The sequence below is a fragment of the Aotus nancymaae genome, unplaced genomic scaffold (assembly GCF_030222135.1).
Source record: "Aotus nancymaae isolate 86718 unplaced genomic scaffold, 86718_ANA_hifiasm-v0.15.2.pri h1tg000059l, whole genome shotgun sequence".
Classification (NCBI taxonomy): domain Eukaryota; kingdom Metazoa; phylum Chordata; class Mammalia; order Primates; family Aotidae; genus Aotus; species Aotus nancymaae.
Window position 1 is genome coordinate 29,760,678 of NW_026988473.1, and position 18,899 is coordinate 29,779,576.

The 18,899-nt window shown below is 37.4% G+C and overlaps 2 protein-coding genes across 20 annotated transcripts in view; one reads left to right on the forward strand and one right to left on the reverse strand.

The window, feature by feature from the left end:
• Positions 1–16,719, forward strand: part of IMMP1L (inner mitochondrial membrane peptidase subunit 1) — a 75,559-nt gene extending 58,840 nt beyond the window's left edge. For 6 of the 13 annotated variants that reach the window (XR_010338332.1, XR_010338331.1, XR_010338330.1 and 3 more), the window contains one exon: positions 15,571–16,155. Coding sequence is in view for 5 of the 13 variants with exons in the window: in XM_064365067.1 (XP_064221137.1) it covers positions 15,571–15,681; positions 16,559–16,627 (180 nt within the window). In the remaining 8 variants the exon portion in view is untranslated. Of the gene's footprint in view, positions 1–6,067; positions 6,106–15,570; positions 16,156–16,558 lie in introns of those variants that run through there. The other 7 variants (XM_064365067.1, XM_012452267.1, XM_012452265.1 and 4 more) reach the window with 2 other exon arrangements.
• DNAJC24 (DnaJ heat shock protein family (Hsp40) member C24) overlaps positions 1,756–18,899 on the reverse strand; it is a 76,540-nt gene continuing 59,396 nt past the window's right edge. For 2 of the 7 annotated variants that reach the window (XM_064365063.1, XM_064365065.1), the window contains exons 1-2: positions 14,870–14,914; positions 1,756–5,819 (exon numbers count right to left, since the gene is read on the reverse strand). In XM_064365063.1, coding sequence (XP_064221133.1) covers positions 2,078–3,727 — 1,650 coding nt within the window. In that variant the 5' untranslated portion in view covers positions 3,728–5,819; positions 14,870–14,914 and the 3' untranslated portion in view covers positions 1,756–2,077. The other 5 variants (XM_064365064.1, XM_012452270.3, XM_012452271.2 and 2 more) reach the window with 5 other exon arrangements.

The window sequence follows — 18,899 nt, forward strand, 5'->3', positions numbered from 1 at the left end:
AGGATGTGAACTCCTCCTTTTTAATGGCTGCATAATATTCCCTGGTGTATATGTGCCACATTTTTCCTGTCCAGTCTAGCATTGATGGGCATTTGGGCTGGTTCCAGGTCTTTGCTATTGTAAACTGTGCTGCAATGAACATTCGTGTGCATGTGTCCTTATAGTAGAACGATTTATAATCCTTTGGATATATGCCCAGTAATGGGATTGCTGGGTCAAATGGAATTTCTATTTCTAGGTCCTTGAGGAATCGCCACACTGTTTTCCACAGTGGTTGAACTAATTTACACTCCCACCAACAGTGTAAAAGTGTTCCTATTTCTCCACATCCTCTCCAGCATCTGTTGTCTCCAGATTTTTTAATGATCGCCATTCTAACTGGCGTGAGATGGTATCTCAATGTAGTTTTGATTTGCATTTCTCTAATGACCAGTGATGATGAGCATTTTTTCATATGTTTGTTGGCCTCATGTATGTCTTCTTTTGTAAAGTATCTGTTCATATCCTTCGCCCATTTTTGAATGGGCTTGTTTGTTTTTTTCTTGTAAATCTTTTTTAGTTCATTGTAAATTCTGGATATCAGCCCTTTGTCAGACGGGTAGGCTGCAAAAATTTTTTCCCATTCTGTTGGTTGCCGATTCACTCTATTGACTGTTTCTTTTGCCGTGCAAAAGCTGTGGAGTTTGATTAGGTCCCATTTGTCTATTTTGGCTTTTGTTGCCAATGCTTTTGGTGTTTTGGTCATAAAGTCCTTGCCTACGCCTATGTCCTGAATGGTTTTGCCTAGGTTTCCTTCTAGTGTTTTTATGGTGTTACGTCTTATGTTTAAGTCTTTAATCCATCTGGAGTCAATTTTAGTGTAAGGTGTCAGGAAGGGGTCCAGTTTCTGCTTTCTGCATATGGCTAGCCAGTTTTCCCAACACCACTTATTGAACAGGGAATCCTTTCCCCATTGATTGTTTTTTTCAGGTTTGTCAAAGATCAGGTGGTTGTAGATATGTTGTGTCGCCTCCGACGCCTCTGTTCTGTTCCATTGGTCTATATCTCTGTTTTGGTACCAGTACCATGCTGTTTTGATTACTGTAGCCTTGTAGTAGAGTTTGATGTCCGGTAGTGTGATGCCTCCCGCTTTGTTCTTTTTGCTTAGAATTGACTTGGCTATGCGGGCTCTCTTTTGGTTCCATATGAAGTTTAAGGTGGTTTTTTCCAGTTCTGTGAGGAAGGTCATTGGTAGCTTGATGGGGATAGCGTTGAATCTGTAAATTACTTTGGGCAGTATGGCCATTTTCATGATATTAATTCTTCCTAACCATGAACATGGAATGTTTCTCCATCTGTTTGTGTCCTCTCTTATTTCGTTGAGCAGTGATTTGTAGTTCTCCTTGAAGAGGTCCTTTACGTTCCTTGTTAGTTGTATTCCTAGGTATTTTATTCTCTTTGTAGCAATTGTGAATGGCAGTTCGTTCTTGATTTGGCTCTCTTTAAGTCTGTTATTGGTGTATAGGAATGCTTGTGATTTTTGCACATTGATTTTGTATCCTGAGACTTTGCTGAAGTTGCTTATCAGTTTCAGGAGATTTTGGGCTGAGGCGATAGGGTCTTCTAGATATACAATCATGTCGTCTGCAAATAGAGACAATTTGACTTCCTCCTTTCCTAATCGAATACCCTTTATTTCTTTTTCTTGCCTGATTGCTCTGGCTAGAACTTCCAGTACTATATTGAATAGGAGTGGTGAGAGAGGGCATCCTTGTCTAGTGCCAGATTTCAAAGGGAATGCTTCCAGTTTTTGCCCATTCAGTATGATATTGGCTGTCGGTTTGTCATAAATAGCTTTTATTATTTTGAGATACGTTCCGTCGATACCTAGTTTATTGAGGGTTTTTAGCATAAAGGGCTGTTGAATTTTGTCGAAGGCCTTCTCTGCATCTATTGAGATAATCATGTGGTTTTTGTTTTTGGTTCTGTTTATGTGGTGAATTACATTTATAGACTTGCGTATATTGAACCAGCCTTGCATCCCCGGGATGAATCCTACTTGATCATGGTGGATAAGCTTTTTGATGTGCTGTTGTAGTCAGCTTGCCAGTATTTTATTGAAGATTTTTGCATCTATGTTCATCATGGATATTGGCCTGTAGTTTTCTTTTCTTGTTGAGTCTCTGCCGGGTTTTGGTATTAGGATGATGTTGGTCTCATAAAATGATTTGGGAAGGATTCCCTCTTTTTGGATTATTTGGAATAATTTCAGTAGGAATGGTGCCAGTTCCTCTTTGTATGTCTGGTAGAATTCGGCTGTGAAACCATCTGGGCCTGGGCTTTTTTTGGGTGGTAGGCTCTTAATTGCTGCCTCGACTTCAGACCTTGTTATTGGTCTATTCAGGGTTTCGACTTCTTCCTGGTTTAGGCATGGGAGGAGACTACTGTCCAGGAATTTATCCATTTCTTCCAGGTTTTCTAATTTATGTGCATAGAGTTGTTTGTAATAATCTCTGATGATGGTTTGAATTTCTGTGGCATCTGTGGTGATATCCCCTTTATCATTTTTTATTGCCTCTATTTGGTTATTCTCTCTTTTCTTTTTTATTAGTTTGGCTAGTGGTCTGTCTATTTTGTTGATCTTTTCAAAAAACCTCCTCCTGGATTTATTGATTTTTTGTAGGGTTTTTCGTGTCTCTATCTCCTTCATTTCTGCTTTGATCTTAGTTATTTCTTGTCTTCTGCTAGGTTTTGAGTTTTTTTGATCTTGCTCCTCTAGCTCTTTCAATTTTGATGATAGGGTGTCAATTTTAGTTCTCTCCTTTCTTCTCATGTGGGCACTTATTGCTATATATTTTCCTCTAGAGACTGCTTTAAATGTGTCCCAGAGATTCTGGTATGTGGTGTCTTCATTCTCGTTGGTTTCGAAGAACATCTTTATTTCTGCCTTCATTTCAGTGTTTATCCAGTCAACATTCAGGAGAAAGTTGTTCAATTTCCATGAGGATGTGTGGTTCTGGGTTGGCTTCTGAATTCTGAGTTCTAACTTGATTGCACTGTGGTCTGAGAGACTGTTTGTTATGGTTTCTGTTCTTTTGCATTTGCTGAGGAGTGATTTACTTCCAATTATGTGGTCAATTTTAGAGTAGGTGTGATGTGGTGCTGAGAAGAATGTATATTCTGTGGATTTGGGGTGGAGAGTTCTGTAAATGTCTATTAGGTTTGCTTGTTCCAGGTCTGAGTTCAAGTCCTGGATATCCTTATTAATTTTCTGTCTCGTTGATCTGTCTAATATTGACAATGGTGTGTTGAAGTCTCCCACTAGTAATGTGTGGGAGTCTATGTCTCTTTTTAAGTCTTTAAGAACTTGCCTTATGTATCTGGGTGCTCCTGTATTAGGTGCATATATATTTAGGATCGTTAGCTCTTCTTGTTGTATTGATCCTTTTAGCATTATGTAATGTCCTTCTTTGTCTCTTTTGATCTTTGTTGCTTTAAAGTCTATTTTATCAGAGATGAGAATTGCAACTCCTGCTTTTTTTTGCTCTCCATTTGCTTGGTAAATCTTCCTCCATCCCTTTATTTTGAGCCTTTGTGTATCCTTGCATGTGAGGTGGGTTTCCTGGATGCAGCACACTGATGGGTTTTGGCTTTTTATCCAATTTGCCAGTCTGTGTCTTTTGATTGGGGCATTTAGTCCATTTACATTTAGGGTTAATATTGTTATGTGTGAGTTTAGTCCTGTCATTTTGATGCTAGCTGGCTGTTTTGCCCATTGGTTGATGCAGATTCTTCATTGTGTTGCTGCTCTTTACCATTTCGTGCGTTTTTGGAGTGACTGGTGCTGGCTGTTTTTTTCTATGTGTAGTGTCTCCTTCAGGAGCTCTTGTAAAGCTGGTCTGGTGGTGATGAAATCTGTGAGTACTTGCTTGTTCACAAAGGATTTTATTTTTCCTTCACTTATGAAGCTTAGTTTGGCTGGATATGAAATTCTGGGTTGAAAGTTCTTTTCTTTAAGGATGTTGAATATCGGCCCCCACTCTCTTCTGGCCTGTAGGGTTTCTGCTGAGAGATCTGCTGTGAGTCTGATGGGTTTCCCTTTGTGGGTAACCCGACCTTTCTCTCTGGCTGCCCTTAGTATTTTCTCCTTCATTTCAACCCTGGTGAATCTGATGATTATGTGCCTTGGGGTTGCTCTTCTAGAGGAATATCTTTGTGGTGTTCTCTGTATTTCCTGGACTTGAATCTTGGCCTGCCTTGCTAGGTTGGGGAAGTTTTCCTGGATAATATCCTGAAGAGTATTTTCCAGCTTGGATGCATTCTCTTCGTCACATTCAGGTACACCTATCAAACGTAGATTAGGTCTTTTCACGTAGTCCCATATTTCTTGTTGACTCTGTTCATTCCTTTTTACCTTGTTTTCTCTAATCTTCCCTTCTCGTTTTATTTCATTGAGTTGATCTTCAACTTCTGATATCCTTTCTTCTGCTTGGTCAATTCTGCTGTTGAAACTTGTACATGCTTCGCGAAGTTCTCGTGTTGTGTTTTTCAGCTCCATCAATTCATTCATATTCCTCTCTAAGTTGTCCATTCTCGTTAGCATTTCATCAAGTCTTTTTTCAAGGTTCTTAGTTTCTTTGCATTGGGTTAGAACATGTTCTTTTAGCTCACAGAAGTTTCTTATTATCCATTTTCTGAAAGCTGATTCTGTCATTTCATCACACTCATTCTCCATCCAGTCTTGTTCCCGTGCTGGTGAGGAGTTATGCTGCCTTGTAGGGGGAGAGGTGTTCTGTTTTTGGGTGTTTTCATCCTTTTTGTGCTGGTTTCTTCCCATCTTTGTGGATTTATCCGCCTATTGACTTTGTAGTTGCTGTCTTTCTGATTTTGGTAATTTTAAGTCTGCAGCAGCTGAACTCATAAACCCCCTTTTCTTCTCCCCAGGTGTTCTGGCCCAGGGGTTTAGCACTTTATGTTTTTCAGCTGTGTTGCTACCGTTTTCCCTGCCCACAAGGTGGCAGTCTAGTCACACTCAGCCTGCAGAGGCTTCGCTGAGCTGCTGTGGGCTCCGCCCAGCTTCCGTGTGAGCTTCCCTGCAGTCCTGTGAGTGTAGTTAGAACTGCTTCCGCTATGCTGGCCCGCCCCTGTAGTGACAAAGTCTCTGTAGTGGCGGGTTGTCTTGGTTACGGCAAATTGCCCCGGGAACTGCAGGGTGTTTCCCGATGGAGGACGCCCCTCCCCCACAGAGCTGGACCGTCCCGGGTTCAGCCGTGTTTCCAGAGGGGCCCTCTTTGTCCGGTAATCTCTTGGCTTGCCTCCTTGCCACAGCTCCCCTTGCTGGCCCAGAGGGGACACAGTCTCGTTCGCTTTGTTCAAGGAGCCGCTGCTCCCCACCCCCCGTGCAGGCCGAGCGGCTGCTCCGGTCCAACCAGCGGCGCTGGGAACCCGGGGAGCTTTACCGCCTGTGAATCTCCTGGTCTGTGGGCAGTTAAAATCTGCTGCCCTGTGTGCCGCTGCGTCAGCTGAAGCAGCGGCTCTGAGATTCCTGGCGCTCCCTTGCCCGGGGGTCTCCTGGCTTGGCTCCCTGCTTCAGCTCCCCTTTCTGGCTCAGAGGGAACTCTGTCTCTCTCGCTCTGCATAAGAAGCCACTGCCCCCCGCTCCAGGGCGTAGGCTGAGCGGCCACTCCGCTCAAACCAGCGGTGCTGGCGACCCGTGGGGCTTTTCCTCCTGTGAATCTCCTGGTCTGTGGGCAGTAAAAGTCCGTCTGGAAATGCGGCGTCCACTCACCCTCTGCGCCTTCTCTCGGAGCTGCAATCCCGACTTCCTCCTAAGCGGCCATCTTGGATCCAAAATGAAATACTTTTGAGACTAGAGTATCGTTGATCTATCACTCATTTGTTTTTACCAAAAACAAGCAAAAAAGACTTTGATTTGATGGCTTTCATAAAATGTGGGTGCTCTCTTTTTCCTGGACATTACAGGAAAATGAAAAAATAATCTTTAAAAAAAAATTTAAAAACTTTGTTCCTCACCTTGCCTCATAATTTGTTTGTTTCTTTAATGACTATTGTTTACTTTTCTTTGCAGTCATTTTAGAAGAACCATTAAAGAAGTACGATCAATAGGTAGGGCCAATGCAAACCCTACCATTGCTGGTTGCAAATTATAAACTATATGGCAAATAAAGTGTTAATTTAAAAATCAGTCTGTTCTTAGGATTTTCTGGTTTTTGAAACTTTTGAAGGTCAAATATACAAATATTTTTTAGCCAGAACTTTTCTTAATTAGATGTTATTTGCCTAATCAAATAAATGAATTTGATTGCAGTTTAGTAAATGTGTTACTTGATATTGTGAACTCTTTCATCATAGTTCACTTGAATCAAGAAAGTTAACACCTGTGGATTGCCTCACAGAAACCTCTTTTGTTAAATGGACACCCACAGGTCATGAGGCAATTACATTTGTTGCTTGTACTAAAAAGGAGGCACTTAACTAGACCTCAGTAAATATAGCTGAGAACTAGAGGCTTCTTTTGTCCAGCCCTGAGATTAGGTTTTATCATAGCTTAGGAAGTAAACCTCTGACGTAGAAAGGCAAAACAAGAATGATCTAAAGGTCCCTTTAATGCCTTAAAATTTAGCTGTGAAGTTAGCTATATCTGAGACACATGGAGAATTCAGGTTTGAGCAAAAGTAAAAACAGTTTATGGCATTCATGAAAACATATATTCATATATTATTCAGTCTTATGCATTCATTCAAAATAGCATGGCATATTTAGAAGAATATAAAATTAATCCAACTTAGAAGTTTTGATTATGAGAAGTAATGAACAAAGACAGAATTAGGGATTTCCATTTTGGGCCATTTGCAAAACATTTAATATAAATGAGTTTATTAGAGTGCTTTTCAGCCTTAGTTGTAAAATTATCATAGCTTAAAAAAACACATTTTATTCTCTGTGAGCACAAAAAAGGAAAGAAAAATCCACATTAATCTACCATTTTATCCTGTTCATATTTTGTTATATTGCTATATAATTCTTTTTCTATTATCTGGTTTGAATTTTCGACTTACTGACAACTAGTAGGTTAATGTAACAGACAATGACTGTGTTTAAAGTTAGAAAGGAAATGTTTGTTCTGTTCCTTGCCTCATTCCATACCAGAAAAGTCAGGTGTTATGTTTCAGACCCAAATCATAAATGTTTTACTGTATGTTTGTTTAAATGTGTTCTTGGCTAGACTAATATTTTAGTCATCTATAGATCTGATGACAGTACTGCTAATTGTATAGTACAAGTAAGTGACTTGAACTATACAAAGAAGCATATCCTACTATATGGATTAGAAGTTAGGTCACTCTCTTTCCAGACTACCAAAGACCAAAAAAAAAACCCCAACCCAAAACCACCTTTTAAAAAAATTCAACAAGCTTCCCCCTATGCTACATCATAAAGGATGATGTTTCCTTTTTTAAAATTACACCACTGAAAGGGTTAAGCATTTTGCATTTTAAGACACACATACACATAAAACTCTGTGTATGTATACATATATATACTTTAAGTTACCTAAATAGTATGCACTGGCTATAAAAATGTATATTTTGAAATATATATTTTAAGTATTTTACATTTATACACATTGCCCTGTAACTTATTTTTTTTAATGGGTGTCTTATGGAAATCTTTTCATTAGTTTTATGTATTTATTTTTACTGGCTATTTACTAATATATAAATGAAAGATATTTTATTTAACCTTTGCCTACTGAGGAACATTTATACCATTGCCAATCTTGAGATGCAGACAATACCATAGTGAACTTCCTTGTTTGTATGTAATTGCATGCTAAGTTTGGCAAATCTTTTTCCAGAGATTTTGATAGGGAAAGGGAAGTCTCCACTGAAGGGGACGCAAGATGGAGATGCCAAAGCACACTTCACACATCAAAAATTTTAATCTTCACTGAAATAATTTTCTTTATATACAAAATTACAAAAAGTCTGCTAAAAAAAATATTTTAGGGCCTGGTGCAGTGGCTCACGCCTGTAATCCCCGTACATGGGGAGGCCTAGGCAGGTGAATCACCTGAGGCCAGGAGTTTAAGATCAGCCTGGCCAACATGGTGAAACCCCATCTCTACTAAAAATATAAAAATTAGCCTGGCATGGTGGTGCATGCCTATAATCCCAGCTACTCAGGGGGCTGAGGGAGGAGAATCACTTGAATCCGGGAGGCAGAGGTTGCAGTAAGCCAAGATTGCACCACTGCACTCCAGCCTGGGCAACAGAGCGAGATTTTCTGTCAAAGAACAAAAAATTTTTTGAATTAGGTAATTTTGAACATTTGCTTCTGGCACTGATGGAATAACTGGTCAACAAAATAAGCCTTTGACTTGCCCCAACTTCTGTCTTAAAGCAGTTTTCAGATAACAGTGCAAGGAAGAGAAATTGAAGCAAAGCACAGGTGGTCTTGCTGAGTTGAAGAGACAAAGTTTGGGGTTGTAAAGATTGGAGATGCTTAAATGGTTGAGATTTATGGATTCAACTACCATGGAGGAAAGAGCTACAGAAAGATTTCCAGAAATCTATGTAGATATTCCCTTGGCTTTTGTGCTCCATACTAAATTGTGCCTGCTTATGGTGGAACTTAAGAGACTGAGCAATGTATGACTACTGGGGAGCTGTAAGCCAAAAAACTCCCAGAGTTCACCCAGAGCTGAAAGACATTTGTGTTCTGACCAGCCAGTGTGGATCTTGTTGATATCCAGAACATTTCGTAGAGATTCTGGAAAAATCAAGCCTTAGTAGTAGGGCTAGAATAGCCCTTAGAATAAAATATAAGATAGAGACCCAACTTAGCAGGCTTATAAACAAGGCTTGAAAGGAATAAGGTGACTGCCATTAACTTAACTACCTCACAGAAACCAGACCCTTCAACATTTGACACTCTATAAAAACAGACAAAAAAATCTACTCAGCAAATGAATGTCCAGTTTAATCAGAAATTACCAGATATGTGAAGATGCAGGAAATTATAACTCATAATCAAAGGTAAATCAGTTAAATAGACCCAGAAATGACAGAAATTATGGAATTAGCAAACACTCTAAAACACCAATTATAACTATTTTTGAAGAGCTAGAGATGAACATATTGAGGAAATAAATGGTATAAGAAATGGCCAAATGAAATTTCTAGAGCTTAAGAATACATTTGATGGTCTTTACAGTAGTAGGTTAGAAACTACAAAAGAAAAGATCAGGGAATTTGAAGACACATCAATGAAAATTATACAAACTGAAGGAAAGGAAAAAGTCTGGAGGAAAAACAATGAATAGCTCATGGGACAGGTTAAGCAGATTAACATGAAGGCTATGGAAGCCCCAGGGTAGTGGGTAGAAAAGAAGGTGATCTATACATTTATGTTCCCCAATTTTGATTAAAATGATAAATCAGAGATCCAAGAAGTACAGAAAGAAGTTCTTGCCAAATAAATACAAAGACAATCAAACCAGGGTAGACAGAAGATCTTAAAAACAACCAGAGAAAAACATATTATAACTGAGAACAAGGAATTTCTGCTGATCTATTATAAGAAACAGCAAGAAGACAATAAAATGAAATTTTTTAAGTGTTAGGTGGGGAAACACTGTCAATCCAGAATTCTTTATTCACTGATAAGGATGAAAAATATATTGTTGCAAAATTATTTTCTTTCTTATCTTACATGAAGTGGTATGTGAAGATAGCTATACCTTAAGAAAAGGTGGACTGTGATTAATGATGCATATTGTAAACCCTAGGGTAACAACTTCAAGAATAAGATCTATATTAAATATGGTAACTGAAGAAACAAAATGGAATTCAAAAAATAATCCAGTAGAAAGGAGAAAAAAAGGAAACAAAAATAGATGTAACAAATACTTCACATCATGCACAGAAGTTATCTCAAAATGTATCACATACCTAATCAAAGCTAAAGCTATAAAACCTGTACAATATAGTATAATATGTTCATAATTTAGAGGCAAGTAAAGATTTCTTAGGACACCAAAAGCACAAAACACAATAGGAAAAAAAATTATGAATTAGACCTTGGTAACATTAAAAACCTTTGCTTTTCAAAACATCTTTAAAAAAATGCAGACTGGGAGAAAATATATGCAGTTCCATCAAAGGACTTGTACCCATGGTAAATACAGGACTGGTACAATGAATAAGAGGATAACCCATTTTTAAAATGGCCAAAATATTTTAATAGATGCTTCATGAAAGATACTACTAGTATGCACAATGGAAAAAATGCTTTCATCAGAGAAGTGCAAATTAAAACCACAACTTAATATCCTTCACCTACTAGAATGGCAAAACATTTAAAAACTGATAATACCAAGTGCTGGAGAGGTTGTGGAACAGCAGGAGCACAGTCATACATTGGTTGTTGGGAGTAAAAATATTACCACTTTGAAAAAGTTTGGTAGTTTCTTTAAGGTTAAACATAGACTTACTGATGACCCAAAATTCCACCCCTAGATATTTACTGAAAAGAAATAAGACTTGTACGTGAATGTTCATAGTGCTTTATTTTTACTAGCATCAAACTGTAAACAACCCATCACCAAGTTCATAGATAAACATTGTGGTTTACAATGGAATACTTCTCAGCAGTAAAAAATGAATGACTTTTACATACAAGATAGATTCATCATAAAAACTTGCTAAATAAATAAGGCAGACACAAAATAGGTACTTTGTAATTCCATTTATATGAAATTCAGCAACAGGCACAACTAGTCTCTAGTAACAGAAAGCAGATCACTAGTTCACTGGGTCTAGGATTGGCAATAGGAAATTGACTACAGAGGGACAGAAGGGAACTTGTCAGCATGGAAGAAATAGCCTGTATTATTGTAGTTGTGGTTAGATGAGTGTGTACATTTTTCAAAACTTGTGTCAAAACTTAAAACAGGTGAATTTTACTGTATATGAAACATACCTCTATAAAGTTGATTTTAAAAGTGAAAGTATTCACTCTTTTCCCCTATACCAGAAATCATATTTTAAAGGGGGAGTAATTTCGAACATGTTTTTTTTTTTTTTTTTTTTTTTTTTTTTTTTTGAGACGGAGTTTCGCTCTTGATACCCAGGCTGGAGCGCAATGGCGCGATCTCGGCTCACCGCAATCTCCGCCTCCTGGGTTCAGGCAATTCTCCTGCCTCAGCCTCCTGAGTAGCTGGGATTACAGGCACGCGCCACCGTGCCCAGCTAATTTTTTGTATTAGTAGAGACGGGGTTTCACCATGTTGACCAAGATGGTCTCGATCTCTTGACCTCGTGATCCACCCGCCTCGGCCTCCCAAAGTGCTGGGATTACAGGCGTGAGCCACCGCGCCCGGCCCGAACATGTTTTTTTACTGGTAGACTGAGTATGGGTTGAGCATCCCTAATCCAAAAATATGAAATCCAATATGCTCCAAAATCTGAAACTTTTTGAGCGTCTGTGTGATGCCACAAGTGGAAAATTCCACATCTAATTTCACACGATGAGTCATAATCAAAACTTTGTTCCTTGCACAGATTAAAAATTTTATATAATACTACCTTCAGGCTACATGTATAAGGTGTATATGAAAAATGAATTTCGTGTTTAGACTTGGGTCTCTTCCCCAGGATATCTCATGTATATGCAAATATTCCAAAATCTAAATCTGAAACCTGAAACACTTCTGGTCTGTAGCATTTCAGGTAAGAGATACTCAACCTGTAATCTATAGAGAGGTGGATCAGCAAAGGTGACTGCTTTGATTTTAAAAGATCTGTACTTAAGAGGTTTTCTTGTTTATAGAGATCTTGTTAGATTAAAGGTAACATCAGTGATAAAGCTGTTTCCTTGATTTGTGTATGGTACATGAAATGTTAAGTCTGTAAGATGTAGGCATTATTCCTTTACTGTAAATGGATGCATGGTCATTAACATGTATGGATTTCAGGTAATGAGGAGTTAGCATGTTTCATATTTGAACCTCTTTCTTTTTCCTTGACTAAATATCAAATTTAGTACTTCTTTTTTTTTTTTTTTTTTTTTGAGACGGAGTTTCGCTCGTTACCCAGGCTGGAGTGCAATGGCGCAATCTCGGCTCACCGTAACCTCCGCCTCCTGGGTTCAGGCAATTCTCCTGCCTCAGCCTCCTGAGTAGCTGGGATTACAGGCACGCGCCACCATGCCCAGCTAATTTTTTGTATTAGTAGAGACGGGGTTTCACCATGTTGACCAGGATGGTCTCGATCTCTTGACCTCGTGATCCACCCACCTCTGCCTCCCAAAGTGCTGGGATTACAGGCTTGAGCCACCGCGCCCGGCCAGTACTTCTAATTTAGTACAGGCTAAGTATCAAATGAAAGGCTCCTGGTGATATGTTCTAGGTTTCTTTTAGAAGATTCCTTTCTGTAGTTGTTAATTATATTACTCCTGAGATGGCCGGGTGCATTGGCTCATGCCTGTAATCCCAGCACTTTGGGAGGTGGAGTTGGGTAGACTGCCTGAGGTCAGGAGTTCAAGACCAGCCTGACCAACATGGTGAAACCCTGTCTCTACTAAAATATAAAAATTAGCTGCGTGTGGTGGCGGGGTGCCTGTAATCCCAGCTACTTGGGAGGCTGAGGCAGAAGAATTGCTTGAACCCAGGAGGCAGAGGTTGCAGTGAGCCAAGATTATGGCACTGCAGCCTGGGCAACAGAGCAAGACTCTGTCTCAAAAAAAAAAAAAAAAAATTACTCCAGAGATGATACTTCATTGTATATTGCTAATTTTAAAGAAACTCAGGTCGTAACTCCTACAAAAGTGACCTAGCTAATGGCAGTTATCATTGTGCGTTCAAAGAATTTGTATTTACAAGTATTTAACCACCAGCAAATATTTGAATTCCACTTTTGGTTTAGGTGCTGTAAATAACTAAAATCATTTTTAAGAAAGCATATGGATATAAAAGTCAATACTGTATGAAATACTAAAAACTTTGTGGAACATAATAAATATAAAAAGACAAAAAATAGATTGGGAAAAATATTTGCGATACATGTATGAATGCTGTCTGTGTTATATAATACACGTAGATAAGACTTATATAAAGTAGGCACAGACTATTCACTGGATATTAAATACAATCAGAAAACACACAGTAATATTCTACATTGCCAACAATCAAATAAATGCACTGAAAAATATTACCAAGGTACTAAATCAGTCATTATTTACAAAAATCAGGAATATTTACTGATATTCCTTCAGTAAACTTATGTTATTTTTCTACAAAATTAAAAACATTCATCCAAGCCTTATAGCCATTTGTCAGGACGTACTCCCAAAGAATAAAATAGTTAAATGTAAAAAAAGAAACCTTTCTAACAAAGACTCAAATTCAGAAGACATGAAAGCAAAGGCTGATAAAAGAAATGACAAACTGGGAATATTTGCCACTTGTACCACAAAGGGCTAATCTCCCTAGTATTTAAAATGCCTCTTAAACATGAAAAGAGATTCAGCCTCACTCATAAGACAAAGATACTATTTTTCACCAGGCAGATTGGCAAAAATCTATTAAGTTGGTGCAAAAGTAATTGCGGTTTTTGCCATTAAATATATTTTTCAGCAAAAACTGCAGTTACTTTTGCACCAAACTATAATGTAATAAAAGTCATTAACACTCAGAAAAATAAAATCATAGCATTACTGTCGGTTTATTCTGGTATAAAATAGTAAAAACTGACAGAAAAGCCAAGCAGGTTAAAAATAATAATAAAGGTTATAATGTAGGGCCCCAAGCAAGACTGACTTTATGTTAAGTGCTGGAAAGAATCAAGTTGGTATGGGCAGGCAAGTTTAGGGAAAGCTTCATGAAGAGATGATCACAGGTCTTGGTTTACCATCAATGGGATGGTCAGACAAAGGTATCCCTAGATTATTAGTATGTTGCCTTATTAGTTTGTAGAATATTTTTCTTTTACTGGTGTCCATAACTACATGGTTGTATTTATTCATATACATTACCTGTTTTTAGAACTCAGGAAAAAGCACATTTTAGGGAGAAACTATGGAAATTTAAACATGAAAGATGTTCACCTTACAGCTTTATCAAAGTAACACTTAAGAATGTTAATTACATTTCGCTTTTCCAAATTCACTATTTTGTTCCTTTTTTGATGACTGTGATGTACATATCTTTCTACTAGAGCAGTCTTATGCTTCACTGCACATATGTCTATTTTTTTAGATAGCGAGGAAGTGGCCTTGCTATTGGCCCTTGGACAAACTACTTCCACTAATAAAGTGAATGATCATATACTTTCTGATATTCCTTCAGTAAACTTATGTCCTTTTTCTACAAATAAATTTAAGATTTAAATATATCAAAATACAGTTAATTTGAAGGTTTTTGGCAAATATTTGCCTTCCAGAATCTTAAAATCGCTTATGTAAGTGAAATTCAAATTTTATTCTTGTATACATTTACTTTTCAAGAAGGTAATTTCTGAGATTAAAAAAAGTTGCGTTATCTCTTGTTAAACCCAGCAGTGATATTTTTCTTCATATAAGGTTTATAAATAAAACTGGTCAAAAGAATAATCAAAATAAATTCCTTCCCCATACAGAGATCATTTTGATCTGGTCAGTAACTCAACTGTCTTAGATAACAAAACTGTAAAACAAAAACTTTTAAAAAGCAATTTTAAAGATTGTTGCTGGAAAATTAAGTTTTTTAGTTTATATTGAACAGATAGTAATAAGCAAATGTCTCATATTGAAGGCAGCTTTTAAAAAAGAAGCAGTGTGTTCTGTTCTAAATATGCTTATGATTGTCACTCAGTAAAATCTTGTTACTTACCAGTTTATACATAGAACATTATAGGAGATAGTCTTTTCATTTAGGAGAAGGTCACCATCATTAATTTTACAACTGATGATTTTATAATAGGTCCTTCTGGTTCTTCATGGTCATTATTGAAGTATAATGCATTGAAGATATGGCCTGTACAAAGGCAGAACAGGGATCTTAATTAGAATTCTGACAAGCCCACTCCAATAAAATGATGAGATTATTTGTAATTGATGTCACAATCAATTACCATTTAGTTCATCATGAGCATTCTAATAGGTCTGGCCTTGGTATTGGCCCCAGGATGTTGCTGAGTGAGTGGTGCCCTGCTTATGCTGTTATTGAGACATAAGGGCACATTTTCAGTCAGCATCCTAATGACCTCTTTTGAAGTCTATTAAATTAATGACCCTGTCACACTGTTTTGATCTCTTATAACCTCAGTTTGGGGTTTGTATAACAAATTAATATTTGGGAACCATATGACGAAAAAAGATAGGTCTTTTAAAAAGTTGAAAGCTTTGATGTTTAGTAAAAGTTATTTTATTGTGAAAGAAATAAAAGCAAACATGCAATCTTAGGATTTGTATCTATTCTATAAAAGAGAACCTTAGGACATGTCTCCCTGCCTCTGAATACATGCTTTTAAATTATAGTACCCAAATTAGGTTTTATTTTTTTAAAGGGCTGCATTTCTTCTCTAATTCTAGGTGCCAATGGGTCATGTTTGGTTAGAAGGTGATAATCTACAGAATTCTACAGATTCCAGGTACTATGGACCTATTCCGTATGGACTAATAAGAGGACGAATCTTCTTTAAGGTACCATTTTCTGCTTAAAATGTAAGGTTTATTTTCTGAGCTAGAAAAAAAGTTTCTCTCAAAATGATCTCTGAAAATCTACAGGCTGTCAGTATACTTAACTGTTGCATTGAATACATTTTATGAACCTGTTGGCCTTAATAGGTATATGCAAACTATTATTCCCCCATTGCCCCTGCTCCTATAGAGATAATAATAAAATCCATACTACTTTAGCTATAGCCTAAGAAAACTTTAATTTGAATTTCCAAAAATTCAATTTTCTCTTGTACAACTCTTTAAAACCATGTTCACATCCTGGGCATGTTTTAATAAGCATGTACAGAAGAATGGTCTAGGTTCAAACTACCTATAATGTGTGGATACCTCATTTGAGTACTGTGAGTCATAGATTTACCATGAATTTGTTATTGTTAGGCAAGATGATTGTTTTCACTGGTCTCTCCTTTTTATCACAGGCAGTAAGGAGAAAAACACATGAATACATGGAGCTTTTGGATAATTTACAGGATTCTTTACATTTAAACGGATGCCATATTCAAATACTTTCAACCCCTTAGGTTGAAAGTATACAGTTAACTCCTATTTGAAAGTAGAAAAAGAAAACACAGACCATATATTCATACATATGTATTCACACACCACACACATATAATTTCATGTATAATGTTTGCATGTTCCAAAGTTTGGAGTTTAAACATACATACATATAAGTTTATTTTCTCAAGTCTCTGATGTAGAAGATTTTATTCTTGATTGATAAGTAAGGAGAAGTGTTTATCTGGCATAGAGAAAAGGGACAGATAGCAAAAGGGAATATGATGGTGCTGTGGCATTACTTTCACTAATTGTCTTCAACCTCATTTTGATTTTACAGATTTGGCCTCTGAGTGATTTTGGATTTTTACGTGCCAGCCCTAATGGCCACAGATTTTCTGATGATTAGTAAGCATTTATTCTTTTGACTTGTCTCCTGTTCATGTGAATTTATTACTCCTGTTGAAAGCATGTACTTACCAATAAACTATTTGCTATTCAGTTTTAGTTGTTTTTAATTGTTAATGTAAAGAATAATCAACACATACTCTGCAGGTTCTGTTCAAAATATATGGATAAAAATGTAATCCAAAAAGTCATCTAAATTTTATGATGCAAAAATATTTTGGGAGGAGGAACCTGGATGACTATCTCACTTTTGAATTCTTGTTCTGCTACTCTTCTTAAATATGCCTCATACTTTAGCAGCTACATTTACAAGTCAGAGTAGTAACTATTCTTAAGTTCAATCTAACAATGCCAGGTTTGATAAAAAGCTGCTAAGCTACATGCTCATCCCACTCATTTGAAATTAAGTAAAATCCCTTAAAGTTATTTAAATGAGTTCTGACTTATACTGTATACAGAATATTAAATACACAGAAAAATACATCTTTAAGGCATATGCCATCTATAGTCGGCTATAGTCAGTCAGTAATACTTTATAAAAGTTCATTTCATCATAGCAGCAGTGCAATGGCTCCTTCTTCATAAATATAAGCATTAAAACTGCATCCTTTTTTTTTTTTTTTTTTTTTTTGAGACAGAGTCTTGCTCTGTAGCCCAGGCTGCAGTGCAGTGGTGCAGTCTCAGCTCACTGCAATGTCTGCCTCGTGGGTTCAAGCGATTCTCGTGCCTCAGCCTCCCGAGTAGCTGGGACCACAGGCACACAACAACATGGCTGGCTAATTTTTTAAAGAATTATTTTTAGTGGAAACGGAGTTTCACCATGTTGGCCAGGCTAGTCTCGAACTCCTGACCAAAGGTGATCCACCTGCCTTAGCCTCCCAAAGTGCTGGGATTACAGGTGTAAGCCATCATGCCTGGCCCCAGTACTGTATCTTAACACTCCAAAATAAAAAGGAAAATAATGCACCAATTTCAAATCATTCTTTTTAAAACTTCTGGCTGGGCACGGTGGCTCACGCCTGCAATCCCAGCACTTTGGGAGGTAAAGGTGGGAAAATCATTTGAGGTCAGGAGTTCAAGACTGGCCTGGCTAACATGATGAAACCCCGTCTCTACTAACAAAAATTACACCAGGCGCAGTGGCTCACACCTGTAATCCCAGCAATTTGGGAGGCCGAGGCAGGTAGATCACCTGAAGTCAAGAGTTTGAGACCAGCCTGGCCAACATGGTGAAACCCCATCTCTAAAAATACAAAATTTAGCTGGGCACGGTGGTGGGCGCCTGTAATCCCAGCTGCTCGGGAGGCTGAGGCCAGAGAATCACTTGAACCCAGGAGACAGAGGTTACAGTGAGCCGAGATCATACACTGTACTCCAGCTGGGGTGACAGCATGAGAGGCCGTCTTAGAAAAAGAAATAAAAATTAAAATTAAAAAAACTTGCATTTCCTAAATTACATTTAAATTTAAAGATGGCAGTGTTTACAAGCTTTGGAAATAAAGGGCCAAGATTGGAGTCAACACTTTCTACACTTGCCATTTTGTCTTTATTAACTTTGAAATAACTTCATGAATATCCATAACTAGCCCTTCCTTATGGGAGAACTGGCCTCATGTTATTCACAAAGATTCTAGGTGTACAACAGGCCTATAACTTTAGCAACTAGAAACATTATCTGTTAGTCAGAAACTTAGTAAATATAAAGGAATATGATACTGTTACCCACTTAAAAGAGGAGACATGCTCATATTAGGAAAGAGAAATATTCTTATTTTATGTCAAGGAAAAAAATGAAATAATAAAGTTCTCAGATGGAAATTCACCAAATACAATCCAAATCTTTTTTTGTGACAACTTATGAATACAAATTATACATAAATAATTATAATCATTCTCTAATAATCTGAGGTGGTCTCTGCTTGATAATTGTATATTTTCTTTGCAAATAATAGGGTTGACAAAAAAAACAAGAATCCATTTCCTTGAATGGACAACACTCAATGGCCTCTCATCATGTCTAAATACCACAGTTAAAGCATTTCAAGTTGTGAACAATTTTAGTTATGATGAAGGAGTTCTATAATTAGTGAACATGTATCGCAAGAAATCAGGTTAACTTCTTCTGCTTCATCCTTGGAAACACTGTATTTTCCACCACATCTGCAACTCAGATAAAAAGAGTGATCATCTGCAAAAGAAAACAAAATCGTGTTTCAAAGACTACTAAGTAACTACATCACTGATACCCTTAAAAAGTGCAGAGTTTATTCAAT